The sequence below is a fragment of the Oncorhynchus mykiss genome, chromosome 24, assembly GCF_013265735.2.
Source record: "Oncorhynchus mykiss isolate Arlee chromosome 24, USDA_OmykA_1.1, whole genome shotgun sequence".
NCBI lineage: Eukaryota > Metazoa > Chordata > Actinopteri > Salmoniformes > Salmonidae > Oncorhynchus > Oncorhynchus mykiss.
This window is the reverse complement of record NC_048588.1, coordinates 1132618-1149206: the sequence shown is the minus strand read 5'-3', so window position 1 is coordinate 1149206 and position 16589 is coordinate 1132618. Positions and strand designations below refer to the sequence as shown.

General features: G+C 45.2%; 1 protein-coding gene across 2 annotated transcripts in view; it reads left to right on the top strand.

Moving 5' to 3' along the window:
- The window catches only part of LOC110503529 (serine/threonine-protein kinase SIK2), a 54442-nt gene that overhangs the window by 27967 nt on the left and 9886 nt on the right, over positions 1-16589 (top strand). For both annotated transcript variants that reach the window (XM_021581888.2, XM_021581889.2), the window contains 7 exons: positions 620-744; positions 1535-1658; positions 7800-8014; positions 10614-10766; positions 11117-11287; positions 14500-14731; positions 15744-16043. In XM_021581888.2, the coding sequence (XP_021437563.1) occupies positions 620-744; positions 1535-1658; positions 7800-8014; positions 10614-10766; positions 11117-11287; positions 14500-14731; positions 15744-16043 (1320 nt within the window). The remainder of the gene's footprint in view (positions 1-619; positions 745-1534; positions 1659-7799; positions 8015-10613; positions 10767-11116; positions 11288-14499; positions 14732-15743; positions 16044-16589) is intronic.

Genomic DNA, 16589 nt, shown 5'->3' with positions numbered 1-16589 from the left:
CACCTTCCTATTTAAACAAGTTAAAGCCATTTTAATCCTTGATGAAAAAGCGATAGGTCGAATAGTGTTCTTTGCCGGACAAAAACAGTTAAATCCTTGTTCCTGCTTGGAACATCTCAATTTCTTCTGTCTGCTGGAACAGAATCCTAGGGTGCCTAAAATTGCTGTTTAATGTTGGAAAATGATTAGCATGTACAGGTGCTGCTGTGCAAGGAATATTTTTCTGCCTCTTTAGCAACCACCCCCACTCTTTGCGCACACACACAGTCACATTTTCTAATCTGGAGCTATTGTTTAAAGCCCCCCCCCCCCATGCCACAGGCTACAGGTAGTCAATCTGTCTTGACTTCCTGTGAGTCAGCCACCTTCTGATCCTTTGACTCGTGCGCTCTCGCTCACTGAGTACTGACGCGCTCCCATCTGTTCCGATCCGTTCCCTTCCATCCTTCCCTCATCTCTTACCACCCATCACTCACTTAGTCAGTCAGCCAGCTAAATGTGCCCAGGCAGAACCATCCATACCGTCTATGGGCAGAAGAACTCAACCCAGTGTATGTTTGTTTGAGTCAAGGTGAAGGTGCGTAATAAGTTAACTGCGTCATTCTCCCCTTTTTGTTAGATTTTGGCTTTGGGAACTTCTTCCAGCCCGGGGAGCCCCTGGCCACATGGTGCGGCAGCCCCCCTTACGCCGCTCCGGAGGTGTTTGAGGGACAACAGTATGAGGGCCCCCAGCTGGACATCTGGGTAAGACGATGCTCTTGTCTGCATCCTAAATGGCATTCCTTCCAATAGTGCCCTATTGGCTCTTGTCCAAAGTAGTGCACTATACAAGGAATAGGGTGCCGTTTTCACACACCTGCTCTGCAATGAGTCACATACTGCCAACTAGTCCCTCGGTGATACACACGGAGTTTCCCAGAACTGACTGTACATTGTCTTTGACATTGGATCGAGTGTAATCATGGACATTAGAAGCAATAGTGAGGCCAACCAGATTAAACAAAGACAAAGCCGGGGAAAAGTTTTGTCCCAAATGGCATCTTAATCCGCACAGTACACTACTTTTGACCAGAGCCCTATCAAAAGCAGTGCACTATTTAGGGAATAAGTTGCCATTTGGGATGCAGTCAAGGTGCTCAACTGCGAGAAGGTGGGATAAAAAATATACTGCTTTTGGTGATTGCTTCGGGGATCTGATTGTGAATCATCAACCCTAGTCAGCTGATCAAATGTTTGCTTTCCCCCTTGCAGTGATAAGTGTATGAGAATGACATCTTGTTAAAAAACCAAATAGCCCTACTTACACTCTTTTTCAAAGGTGACCTGAAGACGACATGTGAAATCACAAGATTTTCCAACCTCTCTTTATAGCCCTCCCTGTATTACGAGATGGTGAACTCGCCCTCGCATACATCTGGGTGCCTTTCTACCCTGATTGATCTAGTTATGTGAGTGTAATTGTTCACACTGCAGCCCCTGACCTAGTCTGTCCGCCCGTCTGTCTGTGCGCGTGTGTTTTTGTGTCTCAATGTAGAGTATGGGGGTGGTGCTGTACGTGCTGGTGTGTGGCGCCCTGCCCTTCGATGGCCCCACCCTGCCCGTTCTCCGACAGCGCGTCTTGGAGGGTCGCTTCCGCATCCCCTACTTCATGACAGAAGGTGAGACTCAATAACCTACTGCTTTACACCCCAGAAAAGACTGAAGTGACACCACTGCTCCTATGGAAAAACAGTGTGTGGTTGTTGGAATGGGTTTTGTTTACTTGTGATGCCAGCAGAGGACATTAAAGGGGCAACCCAAGATACAACAAAGTGGTTACCCCACCACTTGTTTTAGTAAATGGCTGAGATATAAAGCTGTAGAAATACAACCTCCTCGAATCAATGGCTATATATTGTTCATTTAAAAGTTCCCAAAAATGTATAGTGAATAAAAAAATTAAAAACAACATGCAACAATTTCACTTTTTTTACTGAGTTACAATTCAGTAGGCCCTAATCTAAGGATTTCACATGACTGGGCAGGGGTGCACTTGTGTGCCAGGCCCACCCACTGGGGGGTCAGGCCCAGCCAATCAGAATGAGTTTTTCCCCACAAAAGGGCTTTATTATAGACTGAAATACTCCTCAGTTTCATCAGCTGTCCGGGTGGCTGGTCTCAGACGATTCCGCAGTTGAAGAAGCCGGATGTGAAGGTTCTGGGCTGACGTGGTTACACGCCGCCAGCAGTTAAAGCCGGTTGGACGTACTGCCAAATTCTCAAAAACGAATTCTCTCGGCTTATGGTAGAGAAATGGACATTAAATTATCTGGCAACAGCTCTGGTGGATACCTGCAATCAGCATGCCAATTGCTTGTTCCCTCAACTTGAGACATTTGTGGCATTGTGTTGTGTGATGAAACTGCACATTTTAGAGTGGCCTTTGACTGTCCCCAGCACAAAGTGCACCTGTTTAATGACCATGCTGTTTAATCAGCTTCTTGATATGCCACACCTGTCAGGTGGATCGATTATCTTGGCAAAGGAGAAATGCTCACTAATGGGGATTGAAAACAAATTTGCGCACAAAATGTAAGAGAAATAATATTTTTGTGCCTATGGGAAATTTCAGCTCATGAAATATGGGACCAACACTTTTACATGTTGCGTTTTATATTTTTGTTCAGTATATGCACCAATACTGTGTAACCCATTTAACAGTCTGCTTGGAGCTCTTCAGAATCCCCCTTCTTGTCTCACCACTGCACAGGGGTCTAGCATGCAGGGAAAGCATAGACTGTTTTGAAGTGAGGCTCAACTGCCCGGCATGGCATAAATACCTGTTCAAAACACCTGTCCAAAATGGAACCCATTTACTACTAGGGCAGGGAATTGCCAAGGACCTCACGATACGACATTATCATACTTAGGTACCAATACGATATGTATTGCGATTCGATACTGTGATTTTATTGCAATTCAATATTCCTAACATATTGTTCACCATACATCTGCTGCAGAGGGACAAGAGCGAGCCATTCATAAAACATCTGAGTAGGAGTGCTGATCTAGGATCAGGTGTCCTCTGTCCATATACTGTGCATCTTATCCATTCTGCTCTAAAAGGCTAAACTGACCCTAGATCAGCACTACTACTCTGATACGCTTTATGAATATGGGCACTGTTCCTAGGAGATCCTAACAGTGCTCCTTTTGGTGGTGCTCCAAATCTAGAGAAGTCAGCATGTCAGGTTTGAGCTAACGCTATACGCCAACCTGGTGCGATTAACTCTAATCAGAGAGAGCCAGTCATTGTGTTTACATAACCTGGGGAAGAGCCAGTGAAGTTCAAGCAGGGCTCTGCCAGCCTCCCCTATAGGGGTGGACTATTTAGTCCATGTTGAATGCAGCCTCACGGACCGCTCCGGTCCTGTTCCCTCCTTCCGCTTCAAACGAGAAGAACAGAGTGCCGTTTCCTCCCCACATGTTCAGTCTCTGCTACACACACACTGGCACACATACACACACTGTACGGTACAGTACACAGCCTCTATATAAACATTTGGCAGAGCTGTACTGGTAGTACACTACTTTATTATTACCTTCAGTACTGTACATCCCAGGACCGTACATTATTTGACCGCCGTAACGAAGTGGCCCCAGGAGATTTGGTGTAACAGAAATCCGAGATAACATCTCCCCCCCCAATCTGCTTTCTTTAACTGTCGAAAGGAGGTGTTAACTGTCCAGCCCTGAATATTTCCATGATGTACTGGGCTCCTGAGTGGCGCAGCAATCTAAGACACTGCATCTCATTGCAAGAGGCATCACTACAGACACCCTGGTTTGAATCCAAACTGTATCACAACCAGCCATGATTGGGAGTCCCATAGGGCGGCGCACAATTGGCCCAGTGTCGTCTGGGTTTGGCCGGTGTAGGCCGTCATTGTAAATAAGAATTTGTTCTTAACTGACTTGCCTAGTTAAATGAATAAAAATGTATTTTAAATGTACTCAAGAGAAAATAAGAGGGTCAATGTGGATTGCATAGTTTCTCTCTCATATCCCTCTCTCTTGCTGGATTTCTCGGCCAGAGAAGTGCTCATTCGTTAACAGGGCAGTCATCATACAGCGCGTTCGGAGAGTATTCAGACCCCTTCCCTTTTTCCACATTTTGTTATGTTACAGCTTTATTTTAAAATGGAGTAAATTAAATGTTCCTCTTCAATCTACACACTGTACCCATAGTGACAAAGTAAAGACAGGTTTTTAAAAAACAGAAATGGCTTATTTACATAAGTATTCATCCTTTGCTATGAGACTCGAAATTGAGCTCAGGTGAATCCTGTTTCCATTGATCATCCTTGATGTTTCTACAATTTGGAGTCCACCTGTGCTAAATTCAATTTTGTTGGACATGATTTGTAAAGGCACCCACCTGTCTATATAAGGTCCCACAGTTGACAGTGCATGTCAGAGCAAAAACCAAGCCATGAGGTCGAAGGAATTGTCCGTAGAGCTCCGAGACAAGATTGTGTCGAGGGACATCTGGGGAAGGCTACCAAAATAATTCTGCAGAATTGAAGGTCCCCAAGAACACAGTGGCCTACATCATTCTTAAATGGAAGAAGTTTGGAACCACCAAGACTCTTCCTAGAGCTGGCTGCCTGGCCAAACTGAGCAATCGGGGGAGATTGACCTTGGTCAGGGAGGTAACCAAGAACCAGCTGGTCACTCTGACAGAGCTTCAGAGTTCCTCTGTGGAGATGGGAGAACCTTCCAGAAGGACAACCATCTCTGCAGCACTCCACCAATCAGGTCTTTATGGTAGAGTGAACAGATGGATGCCACTCCTCAGTAGAAGGCACATGATAGCCAGCTTGGAGTTTCTCTGGTCTTAAGAAACCAAGATTGAATTCTTTGGTCTGAATGCCAAGCCACCACGCGTCTCCGTAGGGATGGTGCCAGGTTTACTCCAGACGTGATGTCTGGAGTAAACCTGGCACCATCCCTACGGAGACGCGTGGTGGCAGCATCATGCGGCTGGGATGTTTTTAAGCTGCAGGGACTTGGAGACTGGAGACTGTCCTTGCTTGAGTGGCTCAGCCAGAACCCAAACTTAAACCCGATCTAACATATTTGTAGAGACCAGAAAATAGCTGTGCAGCGACGCTCCCAATCCAACCTGAAAGGGCTTGAGAGGATTTGCAGAGAGAAACTCCAAAACTACAGTTGTGCCGAGCTTGTAACGTCATACCCAAGAAGACTCGAGGCTGTAATCGCTGCCAAAGGTGCTTCAACAAAGTACTGAGTAAAGGGTATGAATACTTACAGTTGAAGTCGGAAGTTTACATACACCTTAGCCAAATACATTTAAACTTAGTTTTTCAAAACTCCTGACATTTAAATTCCCTGTCTTAGGTCAGTTAGGATCACCACTTTATTTTAAGAATGTGAATTGTCAGAATAATAGTAGAGTGATTTATTTCAGCTTTTATTTATTTCATCACATTCCCAGTGGGTCAGAAGTTTACATGCTACTAAATTCTAATTGAGTTTATTGCCTTTAAATTGTTTAACTTGGGTCAAACATTTCGGGTAGCCTTCCCCAAGCTTCCCACAGTAAGTTGGGTGAATTTTGGCCCATTCCTCCTGACAGAGCTGGTGTAACTGAGTCAGGTTTGTAGGCCTCCTTGCTCGCACACGCATTTTCAGTTCTGCCCACACATTTTCTATGGTATTGAGGTCAGGGCTTTGTGATGGCCACTCCAATACCTTAACTTTGTTGTCCTTTTGCCATTTTGCCACAACTTTGGAAGTATGCTTAGGGTCATTGTCCATTTGGAAGACCCATTTGCGACCAAGCTTTAAACTTCCTGACTGATGTCTTGAGATTTTGTTTCAATATATCCTGCCTCATAATGCCATCTATTTTGTGAAGTGCACCAGTCCCTCCTGCAGCAAAGCACCCCCACAACATGATGCTTTCTCCCCCGTGCTTCACGGTCAGGATGATGTTCTTCAGCTTGCAAGCCTCCCCCTTTTCCTCCAAACATAAAGATGGTCATTATGGTCAAACAGTTCTATTTTTGTTTTATCAGACCAGAGGACATTTCTCCATGTGCAGTTGCAAACCGTAGTCTGGCTTTTTTATGCCGGTTTTGGAGCAGTGGCTTCTTCCTTGTTGAGCTTCCTTTCAGGTTATGTTGATATAAGACTTGTTTTACTGTGGACATAGATACTTGTACCGGTTTCCTCCAGCATCTTTATAAGGTCCTTTGCTGCTGTTCTGGGATTGATTTGCACTTTTTGCACCAAAGTACGTTAATCTCTAGGAGACAGAAAACGTCGTCTTCCTGAGCGATATGATGGCTGCGTGGTCCCATGGTGTTTATACTTACATATTATTGTTTGTAGAGATGAACGTGGTGCGTTTGGAAATTGCTCCCATGGATGAACCAGACTTGTGGAGGTATACCATTTTTTTTCTGAGCTCTTGGCTGATTTTCTTTTGATTTTCCCATGTCAAGCAAAGAGCAACTGAGTTTAAGGTAAGCCTGAAATACATCCAACAGGTACACCTCCAATTGACTGAAATTATGTAAATTAGCCTACCAGAAGCTTCTAAAGCCGTGCCATCATTTTCTGGAATCTTCCAAGCTGTTTAAAGGCACATTCAACTTAGTGTATGTAATCTTCTGACCCACTGGAATTGTGATACAGTGAATTAAGTTAAATGATCTGGCTGTATCAAATGTTGGAAAAACTTGCCAAAACTATAGTTTGTTAAGAAGAAATTTGTGGAGTGGGTGAAAAACAAGTTTTAATGACTCCAACTTAAGTGTATGTAAACTTCCAACTTCAACTGTATGTCAATGTGATATATGTATTTTTTTAATACATTTATTTTATTTTATAAATGTACAGAAATGCCTATAAACATTTTTATACTTTTTCATAATGTGATATTGTGTGTAGATTAAGGGGGGGGGGGGGGGACAATTTAATACATTTTAGATTAAGGCTGTAAGAAAGTGTGGAAGAAGTCGAGGGGTCTGAATACTTTAGGCACTGTAAATAAGACCGCAGAAGGCAAGATAAGTACGTTGCTCGTGCCGAAGAGGTGAGAAGAGCAGAGACGCATGCATGCAGGCAGACCGATGTGCGCACACACACAGATACAAACACACAAACAAACACGCGCACAAAACAGAACCTCAGCCCAGTGGGCAGTAATCCTATTAAGACCCAGAGGTTGGTGACGTCAAGCTCATTTAGCCCCTAACTGAAGGATAAGAGGTCTCTCCATCCTCGGAATGGGAGAGGGATGGAGTAAAGAAAGCAGAGAGGGATAGGGATAGAAAGAGAACAGGAGAGAGGGGGTTAGAGAAAAAAGAGGGAGAAAGCCTGCTGTGCATTCCTGCCTGAGCTCATCTGTTTTTCTTAGCGTGAGTAGTGGAGGCACTCCTTCCCTGTGGCCGGCCCTGCTTTAATAGAACCGCTTTGTTCCCCCAACGTTTTAGCCGGAGCGCTCTCTTCACTCAAATGGGGGTATTCTTCCTTCTGTACTCTCGGTACATGGTACAGTCCGTACACACAGTACCACTGTCCCGAGCTGCGTGTTATTGTGTATGGTCTGATGTGTCGGGGCAATTGTGGAAAGTCAGACGTGACAGGAGAACACACTCCTCTCTGTCATCAGATGATGTCTCAAGTGATATTGGAAGAACTGTTATGGTTCTGAGTACCAGGGATTGTACATTGATTTTGTTCCCCTCTCTCTGTCTCCATCTTTATTCATTTTCCCCTCCCCTTCTCAGACTGCGAGCACCTGATCCGGCGGATGCTGGTGCTGGACCCGTCCAAGCGTCTGTCGGTGGCTCAGATCAAGGAGCACAAGTGGATGGCACTGGATGTGCCGGTGCAGAGGCCCATGCTGTACCAACAGGAGGGGGACCTGAGCGTGGGCGAGTACAGCGAGCAGGTTCTGCGACTCATGCACAGCCTGGGCATCGACCAACACAAGACCATTGAGGTGAGAGGTGGCCGAGAGAGGGTGCTTTGTTTCTTATATAGTTCCCTACTTTTGACCAAAGGGCCCTGGTCAAAAGTAGTACACTGTAAAGGGAATGGGGGTGCCATTTGGTGGCACTAAGCAAGATTTGGTTGGACGGCCCCCCCCACCTCGTCGCAAAACAACACAATTTTGTGTACTTGCATACTATATGCCAGTGTACATTTGTACACTAGCATTAACTAGCATACTAAAGAGAATGAAGCAATGTGTTGTGCAAGTGTGAGTATACTGTATCTCTAATGACACCCTATTATGAGTGTTGATGTTAGCACAGGTGTGGTCCTCTGTAGCTCAGTTGGGAGAACATGGCTTTTGCAAAGCCAGGATAGTGGGTTCGATTCCCAGGGCCACCTATACCTAAAAAATGTGTGTACGCATAAATGTAAGTCGCTTTGGGTGACAAATTCCCTCATAGATACTCTAGGCATCACTCTGGACCCAGAACTATTCATATTTTCTTTTCTTTTTTACTTGAATGATTGCCCCTATTACTTCTGTTGGTTGTTAGCTAGCGGTGGCTAAAGTTAGCTAATAATACAATTTTTATAATTTGGTGGGTGTGGTGGTCATGAAATTTCATCAGCCAGTGAATGTCAAGCAAATAACTGTCACAGTAATTGACCATTAATTAACAAACACATTTATCATCTCTTGGCTTCCGCGCATAGCCTACAAACCACTGGTGCAGACCTTTGGAACATCTATATTTAAAAAGTCTAATAAATCCATGTAATATAGCCTAAACCTTCGCAATAAATCCATTATTTATTTTGGACAGGTCTCAAGAAATGTGATTATAACGAAAATGTAGAAACAGAATAGCATATTCTGAGTTGGGCTATATGTTTTTAGATATTTTAATAGATTGTAAGGCTGCATTATGCGACTAATGATGATTTGAAAAAGTTGCTTGAAAGACATGAGACTTGCTTTGTTTTTTGCGTAGGCTGTACACACTTCATCAGTCTCTCATTCACAATTTGACAAGCACTTGATAATGCTTTGAATATCCCAGCGGCATCCCCTTTGTGGGGCCATAATGCACTCTTAAAAAATGCACCTTTCACTCCTGATCTGATCTTTCTCACACATTGCGGACACAACTGCGCTCGTCCTTATCCAATTCCGAGGTGCATATTGAAGATATTGGAAGAACTGTCCGCATTTACTTTCCGTCAGCCAACAAGATGAGTAGGCCTAAAACAACAGCAAAAGCACTAGCCTCTGTCAATCTACTATCCCTCATAGTACAAAAGTTGACCTGTGCGAGATATAAATATTCCAAACATAGTCTAGGACATTTATGGGATGCAATTTTCACATTATACGCGTAGAAAATCGTAGACTATAGCAGGAAACACCATTATCAAAAGCGACCACATGATATTATGCACATAATGCTTTAATTATAAAGGTGCATTTTTATGGTGAACATTTTCTTCCCCAAACTTGAAACTCACGCGCTACTTATGTATGCCAGTTAGGCTCTATAACCCTTGTAAAGCAGATTTAATATGCTATTTGACTACTTTAATGGTTTCTTACCTTAAGCTGGTAGTGACAATATATCATTGACAAGTAATAAGCTAATATTTTCACCCATCAGACTCTTCTTGTCTTTACATATACTAAATAATGTGTGAAATTCTTTTTGAATTTCGAACGGACCATTATTTCGAATAGACCATCATCATGCACTTGTCTCGAAACGGGCAGCGGGGAAAAATACATGTCCACTCCGCACTTAAATATCGAATGGAGGACACTTTTCCCGTGGTTCATTTTCATGCCAGCCAGGTAGGCTATACTCCTGTTTTTAAAGATAAGCAACGTGCTTAATATTTGCTTATAGTAGGCCTAGCCTATAGAAAGCTGATAGGATCCGCCTATTTTTAATAGAGGCCATCACTTTGTTTTATTGCACAATTGCATAGCCTTTAGAAATGTTGCTCAACATGTGCTCTTGGGCTCTCATGAAGTGTTTGATTATATTTTCGATCACATTTGCATTGATGTCAGAGTGATTTAGAGGGACAATAGAGTGCTGAGTCCCAAGCAGTTAGCAAGTTTGGTAGGCTACTAATGACCAGCAGCATCATCATATTTTGGAGAAGCCTAATTACCTTGACTAAACGGTTACGTGGAATTTGACAACCTTCATGACTCGTGACCGCCCGATGTGGCGGTAATATGGTCACCGCAACAGCCCTAGTGGGTGCTTTATGTTTGTCCTATGATTCTTCTCAAGTAACCCCCTTTGGATAGGACAAGTACCACCAGGGGTCCTAGTACCCCTGTTTGGAAACCACTGATCTATACCGCTGTAAAATAAATATATTTTCCATGACACAAAAATATTATATTTTCAGCTGTTTTGAAGCTGGTGTACAAAACCCAAAAGTAAAAGACGCAAAAATGAAACTTAAGAACGGAAAGCATATAAATGGTGCACATAAAACAGATCTACTGCTTCTTAGATTTGCTTTCTATTTCTATGTGAATTTGGTAGGGTCGCCCAAAAAGTTACATATTGCAGCTTTAACATTCCTGTGTCCAGTCGCTCCAGAACAAGAGTTACAACCACTTTGCTGCTATCTACTACCTGCTGGTGGAGCGTCTCAATGCCCACCGCTGCAGTTTCCCTGTGGAGCAGCGGCTTGACGTACGCCAGCGCCGGCCCAGCACCATTGCCGAGCAGACTGTCGTCAAGGTAACCCTCTCTGTCTTCGTTGCCGTTTTTTTTGCCGCCACAAGACATGTCTGTGTGGTGCATTAGTATGGCTGTCTGTGGTTGTAATGATCAAGGACATTTACATTCACACACCTGGCTGTTCATAAAACATATTTTCTCTTCCTTTTACTGCTCTCTTTTTTTTTTTCTCATTCTTATCCATTCAACTTCCTTTCTTTTCTTTTCCGCTCTCTTTTTCACCTTTTCGCCCTCTTTCTTTGATTCTCTTTCTATCCAACTTTTTTCCTCATCTCTTTCTCTCGTCTCCTTATCTTCCTCCCTCATTCTCTCTCGTGCTCTCTGTACCCCTCCATCTATATCCCCTACAGCCGAGCGAGCCAAGCGGTTGCTCCCCCCAGGTGGGTCTCCTGCCCCATGGGGTGCGGGGTCTACTACGCTCCCCAGCGCTGTCCCAAGCCTCTGTTGATGCCTTTAACTTCCCACAGTCGCCGCTTCTGCCCGAGCACAGCTTCATGGTCGAGGATGTGGTCACTCCTAAAGTAAGTCACAACTCCAAACAAGTCGCCCCATGTCATCTAAGGTTACAAGCTATTCTGAACCGAAGCACCCCGGCCTGTAGACACCCACTATGTGGAGTGTTATCCAGTTTTCCAGCTGGATAACACTGTTGAGTTAGTGGAATTAAGCATTTTGTTATATTAAATATTATATATTAAACTACACTGCTCAAAAAAATAAAGTATTTGTATCTTTATACACATTTGGGAAGTTCGAAGAAAACCATAAAGGAGAGTGTCATCAAATGGATTGGTATTTTAGACTCATGCTTCAATTCTAATATAAACATTATGTTTGCACAGAAATACACACAGTCAGTGTCATGTGGGAGTTGTGCTCATTAGGGCACATCGTAGCAAAACTAATTGCAACACGAACATCGATTTATTTATTTGTATTTTTTTTCTCGCATTGGACAAACTCAGGGAGTACTCTGTTTGAAAAGATTTCAGAACATTTTCTCCTAACTGAACACAACCCCATGGAGCACTGATTGCAACAGGACCGATCCTCCCCCAAGGCCACCCCACTGCTGTTGAGTTATCTAAGAGGGGACTCTTGTCTGTCTGTTTTGTTTGCTTTAGCCCACTCATCCTTTCTCCCTCCCTCCCCAGGGAGCTCTTTGTTCAAGACTGTCCCCAACTCCCCATAGCCAGGCAGTGAGAGAAGGGAGCATTTCCAGTTTGGCACTCAATAGAACAACAACACAAAATCAGCAGAGGAGTGACATAGTCCAGCCCCAGTCCCCTCTTACCCCCTTTTATACCTTGTGTGGGAGTTTCTAGCTAGTTCCGACTGAGGTTGCATCCTACTCACTATTTAGTAGTGCACTGCTTTTGACCTGGGCCCTGGTCAAAAGTGCCGCACTATAAAGGGAATATGGTGCCGTTATAGTGCACTGCCTTTGAGGCTCTGAGTGATGGATGGTGGTGTTTACGTCACAATTTTGTTATGAAAGAGCTCTGACTCACATTTCACTGAGAACGGGGCTCCACGGTAGAGTACATAAGCTGGAAACGTGTCTGGGTGTTAACCTCGTTCAAATCCCCTGGCCTCTCCTGTCCTATTCTGACCCCTCCTGACTGGCACCTGCTGCTAGTGCTACTTGGATGGCCCCCTTTTCCTCTGGTGTGTCCCAAATGGCGCACTATTCCCTTTTTATAGTGCACTACTTTTGATTAGGGCTCATAGATTCCCTGTGCACTATATAAGGAGCAGGGTGCTATTTGGGACACACTCTGTCTGTGCACCGTTGCACAGCCTGGTGGGGGAAAGGAGGGATGTGTTCTACCATGTGAGCAGCTCCCCAGAGCCCTTAAGGCTGAGGCACTGGGCTGGCTGGTTCTAACAGTAACCGCACAGCAGGCAAGGCACAGCTGTCCCTCGCCAGCTTACGTAAGCCACTCCACTCAGCCTCGTCCGTCCCCTCTGTCTGTCTCACTCGCTGGGGCCACACATCTGACGTGACAGCTGCCCAATTCTCTACAGCTCAGGCACAGTTAGAGACCTCTTTCTCACACACACACACACACACACACACACACACACACACACACACACACACACACTATGACCACATGCACACTTAGCATTGGCCCATGTGACATCCGCTGTACTCTTGCCCCTGCAGGTCTGGACCCAGACTCTCTCTCCCTACTCCCTCTCTGCTAAGTTTCTGTCTTTATCTGTGCCAGACTGTGACCTTTTCTTCCAGCCTGGCCAGGCTTTAGCATTCGACTTCACTCCTGACGTCAGCACTCTGCGTTAAAGAACCTACCATTCCCCTGCTTGCTGCTGGGTTTTGAAAAACTGCCTTACACACAGACCCTATGCTAGTTTTATTTTGACCACTTCGTTATTTATCACTTTTACTACAACAAAAATGGGCCTTTTTATTTTTATATTAACCCTCGTAAAAAAAATGACTTGCTAGGGATTAAATCAAAGCACCGCTCAAGTGTTATCTTGGTGAGTGAACACGGCGGGCCCACTCAAGAACAAGGAACTAGCATAATCTCAGCAGCAGGAGCACCAGCAGGACACATGTCCAGGATGCTGTCTGTTGAGGCTGTTCCCTCTGCCCTCCCTCACTCCTGATGAGCCCCTGCTTGCTCTAGGCACTGTAGGTACCAGGAATGAGTCCCAAATGGCACTCTGTTACCTATTTCGTGCTCTACTTTTGGTCAAACCAGTGTACTAAATAGGGTATAGTGTGCCGTAATAGCCTGGTGTGGCCTGGGTTTGAGCAGCCAGCCCCTCTCCCTCCCCAGTGTGTTGAGTAACAGGCAGCATTCCTGGCCCAGCACGCTTCAGGAAACTGGGATCAGGAATTGTACAAAGCAGCTCTGACTGGAGGAGCCCAGGGTTCTGGTTTCCCCGGCAACTCATTCAGTTGATCCGTGTCAGCGAGGGGTGTGTGTGAGACAGACAGACAGAGCGTGTGAGTGCGAGAGAGAGACGCTGTGTGAGCAAGAGACATTGTGTGTGTGTTTGATGAGCGAGTGTGATTGTGTCTCAGTGTGCCTGTGTCTGTGGGAGAGTCTCTCGCTGTGCTTTTGGCCAAAGCACACTTCCTGTGCATGCATTCCAGACTCCCACCCCTCTCCCCCTCTCACAGTGTCTGAGCAACGGGGGGAAAGGGAGGGCGGGATAGAAATGGCAGACACATTTTGTTTACCCATCCATTCCCCAATCCTTGCAGTATATTGTGTTTCTGTAGCTCCAGAGCTGTCCACTCCAATAACACAAGAAAAGAGCACCCTCTGGATGTGTACATTAGGGGGAAGCTGCCTGGTCATGTAACCGAGAGAGGAGCCATGTCCTGATGAATGGTTTCACCCTCTTAGGCCGTGCGTGACAGAGAAGGAGGTCCCATTCACGTCAGAGTGAAGCGTAACAGAGGCGTTAAGGAGAGACCCTCTCGCATGATGAGTAACCTTGCTGGGAACTCGTATTAGCTCCCTAGAGATAATGCCCTGAGAGTCTGGGTTAGAAACCCAGTTCGATCCCCAACTCTAGCGAGTATGGATGAAAATGTGCTCTTTTGCTGACACTTGAGCATCAATGTGGAAAGGGAAATGATGATTACTGTGCACTGTCTTTGAAATACATTTCATAAACACATTTAGTAAAATGGATTAAGCTAATGAATTGCTCCAGCAAGTAACATGCCTCCCCCTGTCTTCGCCTTTAGGTGAACGGCTGTATGCTGGACCCCCTGCCCCCCACAGTGCTGCGCAAGTCCAGCGTGTCGTCACCCAGTAACATGATGGAGACGTCCATCGACGAGGGCATAGAGACGGAGGAGCCCGACGCCGAGGACGACCCCGCCCACTTCTTCTCCGCCTTCCAGACGGCCCGCTTCGGCCAGCGCCGACACACCCTGTCCGAGGTTACTAATGAGCTGGGCCCCGTCATCAACCAAGGTAAGATCTGAATCAAGGTTCTGGGACATTAGAGAATCTTATACGCCATTGGCTAGATAGGGGACATAGGGCTGTGTTCATATGATGGGTTGTTGATCTGCTGAGCCAGCAAGTATTGCGTTTGTGAATGGTGAAAATGTGCGCTTCCAGTGGAAATTGTTATTTTAAAGGCACCACATTTATTGATATGTGGATGGCTGGTTTTATTTATTTATTAGCTAAGGCCAGAGGGGTACACTACAAAGCAGGATCAACGCGGTAACTTTGATAAACAACCAGAAATTACAATAGATTTTCTGGTTCATTTAAGAAAGCTAAACTTAGTGTATTATGGTTGTTGAGGCAATTAGACCTTGCCCATTTCATGCTTATCTTCTTAAAAATGTTTTATTTATTTCAGAATATTCTGGAAAGTTAACTGGCTAAGTCATTGATCTTGCTTTGTAGTATACCCCTCTGGAATCTTTCCTGACCGGCAACCTTACCCGGAAAACGGGCTGTGACAACTATGGAGTTTTGGGTAACGATTAGTTGTCATGCAAATGGCTACGGTTATATTCAAAATTATAATTTTGTTGAAAATGTTGAGCTCGTAATGCATCTGAATGCATCTTTTAAAATTTGTATTCACATACCTAATGAATACAACACGGCTTTAGTGACACCCTCTCATAGTCTCAATAACTATTGCTTTGAACTTTTGGAAATGAAGCGTCTCCTCCCGACCATGCCGTTCTGCTCGTAAAATGGTTGTTAACTTTACCTACTTCCTACCTACTTAAAAACTCCTATTGGGTAAACTATATCTAATTAAATATAAAGTTGATTCCCTTATCATAACATGAATGTATGAAAACAACGGTTAATTGTCCATAGTTAACGGTTACACGTTTTATATGATAATTGTGCCAACCCTACCCTGAAAAACCTGTGACCCAATTAGAGCAATATCCAATCCATCAGTAGTACTGTCAATGAACCCTTGCTTTCCTGTATTTCTGTGAACCAACAGATAAACTGTTCACCATGGGCCACAACCCGTCCCTGGGCAGTGTGGACTCTGACATGGGCTACGACATGGGCTCCTTGCACAGTGACCTGGGTCTGCTGGAGGACGCCCCCTCTCTCAGCGAGGTGGTCCTGGCCAACACCCACAGCTCGGGGTCCCACGTGACCCAGGGCCCCTTCATGAGCCAGCGGCCCCCCAACCCCACCATGCAGGCCCTGAGCTCACAGAAGAGGGAGGCCCACAACCGCTCTCCCATCAGCTTCAGGGAGGGCCGCCGTGCCTCCGACACCTCCCTCACACAAGGTGAGATCCACTGGTTGTCTCTTTACCCATCTCATTCTTCGTGTATCTTTCTCTCCTTCTTTCCAGCTTCATTCTCACCCCTGCACATTTTCAAGCTGAAAATTGTCTCTCGTTCTCTTATTTTCTTCTCTCTCTCTGATGATTCATTTTGTGAATCAGACTGTGCTTTGAAGGTTTGACCTACATAGCTCTGTTGAATTTTTCATCCCGTTGCAGAAGCACCGTGTAAAGTAACTCAATTAATAGACTGTAAAATGTATTGGTAGATGTGTTATTTCCCCCCCCCCCCAGCTGCCTCGTTCAGTCTGCACACACAGACACACCCAGCAGGAGCTTAGAGTCACCAGAGCCCCAGTTCTTTCTAATGGCTGTTTGAAACGTCAGTGAATCAGCGGCTGGGTTCTGCGTGCCGCTGCAGGGGGAGACTTGGAGCGTCTCAAATCTTTATATAGCCTTATCGTTAGGATGAGTCAGGTCCCATGGTTCACGCCATCAGGAACAGTCACCCAGCCTTTTAGGAGCCAGAGATACACACCACCAATACAC